This window comes from Penaeus monodon, chromosome 27 (genome assembly GCF_015228065.2).
Source record: "Penaeus monodon isolate SGIC_2016 chromosome 27, NSTDA_Pmon_1, whole genome shotgun sequence".
Classification (NCBI taxonomy): Eukaryota; Metazoa; Arthropoda; class Malacostraca; order Decapoda; family Penaeidae; genus Penaeus; species Penaeus monodon.
In genome coordinates, this window is record NC_051412.1 from 26,777,871 (window position 1) to 26,778,200 (window position 330).

The following is a 330-nucleotide window of genomic DNA, read 5'->3' on the forward strand; positions in this document are numbered from 1 at the left end:
CTGGAACAACTGAGATACCCCCCCCACCCCCCCACACTGGTACCACAACAACCAGATACCGCTTCCTAAAATGGCTATTTCAGGAATGACTGAAATGTTCAGAGAAGGCTCACCTTGGCCTCCAAAGCCTCCCTGAAAGCCTGTGGGACACAAGAACAATTAGCACAAATAATACTCCCAAGAGAAGAATGGAGAATCATATCAACGGCCAAATAAATATAGGAAGTCCTGTCATAGATATTGACATATTCTTAAAGATTATAATTTCAGTAATCAAGCACAGCAAAAATTATATAAATCAAAACATGTCCTCATAAATGCATAAACAAC

The 330-nt window shown here is 40.0% G+C and overlaps 1 protein-coding gene across 13 annotated transcripts in view; it reads right to left on the reverse strand.

The window, feature by feature from the left end:
- Nucleotides 1–330, reverse strand: part of LOC119590744 (protein FAM98A-like) — a 12,115-nt gene that overhangs the window by 4,306 nt on the left and 7,479 nt on the right. For 11 of the 13 annotated variants that reach the window (XR_005230285.1, XM_037939448.1, XM_037939446.1 and 8 more), the window contains one exon: nucleotides 114–140. The exons of the other annotated variants lie outside the window; for them this stretch is intronic. Coding sequence is in view for 10 of the 11 variants with exons in the window: in XM_037939448.1 (XP_037795376.1) it covers nucleotides 114–140 (27 nt within the window). In the remaining variant the exon portion in view is untranslated. The remainder of the gene's footprint in view (nucleotides 1–113; nucleotides 141–330) is intronic. 13 annotated transcript variants of the gene reach the window in all.